This window comes from Arachis ipaensis, chromosome B04 (genome assembly GCF_000816755.2).
Source record: "Arachis ipaensis cultivar K30076 chromosome B04, Araip1.1, whole genome shotgun sequence".
NCBI lineage: Eukaryota > Viridiplantae > Streptophyta > Magnoliopsida > Fabales > Fabaceae > Arachis > Arachis ipaensis.
The window spans coordinates 37,544,415-37,549,313 of NC_029788.2; the positions used below are offsets into that span (position 1 = coordinate 37,544,415).

The 4,899-nt window shown below is 36.2% G+C and overlaps 1 protein-coding gene across 1 annotated transcript; it reads right to left on the reverse strand.

Moving 5' to 3' along the window:
• LOC107636382 lies at positions 2,647-3,902 on the reverse strand. The gene is made up of 3 exons (XM_016339899.1): positions 3,596-3,902; positions 2,963-3,544; positions 2,647-2,663 (listed from the first exon to the last, which is right to left on the reverse strand). The coding sequence occupies exons 1-3, from the start codon at positions 3,900-3,902 to the stop codon at positions 2,647-2,649; spliced, it is 906 nt and encodes a 301-aa protein (XP_016195385.1).

Below are 4,899 nucleotides of genomic sequence, written 5' to 3' on the forward strand. Positions count from 1 at the left end.
GCATGCGCACGCCCAGGAGATTTTAAAAGTGTGCGTGCGCACAGGGGTGTGTGCATACGCACAGGTACTGAAATTTATAAGGTTTGTTCACTCGTATAGGGTGTGTTAGCGCCCCCAACAGACTCCCCTTCCCGACTTGAGCGTGCGCACAGGGGTGTGTGCGTCCGCACAGGTCGCAGTTCTCCATTGATGTGTGCGCGCACCAGCTGTGCTAGCACTGCGACTAGTAGACACTTCCCTGCCTGTGCGTGCGCACAGGTGTGTGCGTCTGCACAGATCAAAATTTTCGCAGGGTTGTGCGCGCGCACAAGGCTGTCTGTATGCACACATCAGAAATCATAAAATTCTGCAACTTAGTAGAATTTCATATTTTCAACACCAACTTTGAATGATCATAACTTCCTCTACAAAATTCCAAATTTTTCAAAGTTTATATCAATTTAAATGGTTTTCAAAGATCTTTAATTTTAAATAAATCTCATCAATTTTTGAAAACTGAGACATAAGTTATGATTGAACAAAGTTCATCATAAACCAACTTTTACCAAAAGTCACAATTTACCAGCTATTCCAAAATCCTCAATCTACCTCCAATCAAAACAACACCAACCTCCCATTTACAACACCAACTACCCTCTTGGGTCAAAATTCACCATTTACCAAATCTTTCCATCACATTCCACCATTCTCCAACCATCAATACCAATCATGCAATACTACAATAAATCCCCATTCAACTTTTCAAACCACATAACCATATCATTAACATCAATTTCACATATATATTAACATTATCAATCGTCATAATTAGTCTCAATAATCATCACCCTACCATAAATCATCATACATCAACATTCAAACAACTCATCAACCATTATAATTCAAACTTATCCTATGGGTCACTAGCCTATGTGTCCATGAATATTATATACTACATAGAGGAAACCGAAACCATACCTTGGCCGATTCCCAATATGCCCTTAAACCAAAGTTGAACACAAGCTAGGCTTTTCCAACACAATCCAAGCCACCAACAATCACCAATAAGCTCCAACAAGTTCAATTACTCACCACTTCAAGCTATAACACACATAATTCACCATAATTCAACCTAGGGTTTATTAAACTTGAAATTTCACAAGAGTTTAATGGCTCTTACCTTTTCCAACAAATTTGATAGCAAAAATCCAAGGCTAAGCAAGGATTAGAGCAAACCTAAACATCCAAAATCTCAAAAACTCACTTAACCACAAACTCTAAGAACCGAATTTTTGGAGAGAAGAATAGAAAAGATTTCGTGGTTACCTCTCCAGTTTCTTGTATGGGTTTTGTAGAGCTCTTCACAAGGAATGTGTAGCCGCAAATAGTGCGGCGATCGGAGCTCTCTAGCTCAAGATATGAGCTTCGGAAGGAGATGGTGAATAGTGTTAATGGAGTCTCTCTTCTCCTTCTCTTCTCAGCTGGGTGTGTTGTGTTTGTTAGGGTGTTTGGCTGAATGGTTCATTAAATGAGCCTTTTATATGTTGGGCTTGAGTCCAACTTGGGCCCAGTCCAACCCGTTAGTGTTTTTAGCCCGTTTGGCCTAACTTCGGGCCAAACCTTTAAAATTAACGCCCGGTTTTTCATTTCTAATGTTTTTCTAAGATTTTTGACGGTTTTCACTTTTTCTCGTGCGGTACCGGACAGACTTGAACCGGTTCAACCGGTTCAACTACCGGTTCGCGATTTTTTACAGAAAACATATTTTTTGACTTAGAAAAATCTACTAAGTCCAAAAATCACCTTTAAATCTTCAAATTCTCACTCTAACTTTTCAGAATTTAATTTGGGCAATATTAATTACTTAATTAACCAGTTGATTAGCTGTGGTTCTTACACTAAATTCCAAAAGCAATTTGGTATTGAAGAATGGAATAAAATTGCTCTTGTCACTTGTAAAAGATGCTGATATTTTCTTTTCACAATACCATTTTATTGAGGAGTTTCAACTTAGAATTTTTGGTGTAAAACTCCTTTTGATTTATAAAATTGCTGCAATTGAAACTCCTTTCCATCATCAGACCTAATGCATTTAATGTCACTTCCAAATTGATGAGTTTTTACAAAACTAAAAAATAGTTGAATAATGACAGCAGTTTCTTATTTTAGTTGCATGGAAAAAACTCATGTGAACCTACTGTAATCATCAACTAAAGTAAGAAAATATTTATGGCCACTTACAGATGTAATGTTTATAGGACCTCAAATGTCTGCATGGACTAGTTCAAAGCATGCAATATATTTTGATGAATTTGAAGGAAATGGTTTACGTTTATGCTTGGCATAATGGCAAAGGTCATAAGGATGACTAGTAACTTGTTTATTGAAACTAAAGTTCTGAATTGAATTATACAATTGAGATATATGCAATAATTTATTGAAAGGTAAATGGCCTAATCTTAAGTGCCAAAGCACATTAGGATTAGTGTGTGAAAATGAAAGTGATTGTATTGAAACATTTAGTACCTTTGCTGTAACATGTGAAGAATATGATTGTGCTAATTGGTATAAACCTCCATTGAGATCAGCTGCTCCAATCCTCCTCATTGTATGGTAGTCTTGTATCTCACATCCAAATTTATTAAAAATGAATTGGTAATCAATTGACTAAATGACACATGAGACTGAAATGAGATTTAATGCAAATTCAAGCAGGTATAAAACATTAGTGAGATACCATGAGTTTGAAAATTTTACAATACCTGAAATGGATGCGATAAGGATGCATTTATTTGGTAACTTGACTCTAATGGGTTCAATATGTTTGTGTGAATGAAATGCATTAATATTAAAAGTAACATGCACTGTAGCTCCTGTGTCAATGACTTAAGAGTCAAAACTCTTTGGTGAAGAAATAGACATTCCATTGAGTTACGTTCATGAGAAGGGTGATTATTTGTGGCCAGAAAAAATTGATTCATACTTTGAGGATTAGTTGTTGTCTGCTGATGTAGGAGTGCCAATATAGCTTCCTTTTGCTCCATGGTAAATGATGCACTTGAATCATTACTGTCCTTGTACAATCCGAGAGTATTACTGCCATCAACTTTGTTGATCTTGGCAGTGATGCTGTTTGTGAATTGAATCATGCGTTGCTTAAGGTGAGGGGGCATGCCATGCTTCTTATAGTAGGTATCAACAAGGTGACCCATTTTCCCATAAAAAGAGCATTGCTTTCCATGACTTTTTCCTCCAAAGGCTCTACCTTTGCCACTTCTATTGTCTCGTCTGCAGCCTCTTCCATGGAAAGCTGATGGAAAATTGGCTTGCTTATCAACGGCATTGAGCAAAGGTTTCTGATCGAGTTGATCCATTCCAAGAAGCTGTCTTTCTTGTTGTAAGAGTGAAGCAAATGCAGCATCAATGGTTGGTAAGAGCTTCATCATAATCAAATTGGAGCGAACCACTGAGTATTGATCATTCAATCCTTGAAGGAATCTTACAACAAATGTATCATCTCTATAATTTCTTATAGTTTTCAACCCACAAACACAGCTAAAGGATCCTGCACATGTAATAGGTATTGGTCGAAGAACCTCCAATTCTTCCTAAATACCTTTCAGCTTCGTGAAGTAGGATATGACGGAAAGATCACCCTGCTTGAAGGTGAAAAGTTCTTCATCCAACTCAGCTATTTGGAACACATTACCCTGATAGAACCTTTTCTTTAATTCTTCCCAAAGATCGTAGGCTATTCCATTCCATATGACACTGTTTGCTATCTCCAGACTCAATAAGAGAGTGAACCAAGAAACCACAAGATTGTTACAATAATCCCATGCATTGAATGTAAAATCATCGTAAGCTGGTTTTGGTAAAGAACCATCCACAAAACCTAGCTTGTTCTTCAATGACAAAGCCATTCGTATATAGTGTGTCCAATTGCTATAATTCTTGTTATTCAAAATCACAAGAATGATGGAAGTACTAGAATTTTTTCCAAGATGTAGAAAGAAGGGACAGGTAGGGTCTGTAATTGGATTCATGGGGCTTTGAGTGCTTGCCGCTTGAATCACATTCTGGATTACAAGATTGGCCAATGTTTGTAGATCTAGGCCATGAAGAGAAGGGTTTGGAGTTACCTCATTTAAATCCATCAAATTCTTGATCTACTAGGTCATTGTAGAAGATGAATCAATGCTGAGTAGTCTTCTTCTTTAAAACTTGTGATTGAAACTTACCATTTCATGCGTTGAGCATATGCACAAACGATAACATTCTCATCAGCTCTATCATGTGAGTTGAAGAAAAGAGAAGAAAGATTAGGTAAGAAAGAGAGAGGAGAATTAATCGGAGAAGAAGAGAAAGAAGGTGTAGCTGCATTGGAATGGCAATGGCTCACTGCACTATATTAAAACTACATAGAAAGAAACTTATATGAAATAGAGGAGGGAGAGTTTTTTTATTCATGCATTGAGCACAAGAACTAGAAGTTTCTTCAAGATTTTGTGGACCTTGTGAAGCTTATATACAGAGGCTACCAACCTAGTTCCCTAACTGAATTGTCCAACGTGTCATTCTCTAGTTATTCACTTTAACTTATTTCTGACTAACTAATTTATCTGCATATTACATTGACAATTACAGCAACACAACAATTAAATAATTAAATATAATACATTTTTAATTAAAACCAAGTTAAGTCAAGCTTAATCAAAGAATCTGGCTTTTCTCTTTTCTTATTTGGTGTGATTGAGTGTATGTAGAAGACTTGAAATTTAGTTGACCTGAATAAAACGGGTGTATGTTGAAGTTTGGGACAAAATGAGTGTTAGAGAGAGATAATTGCTAATATGTTTTTTTATTATTTTTTATCAACTTAAAATTTTTAGATAAATATATATAATATGATAGAATTTT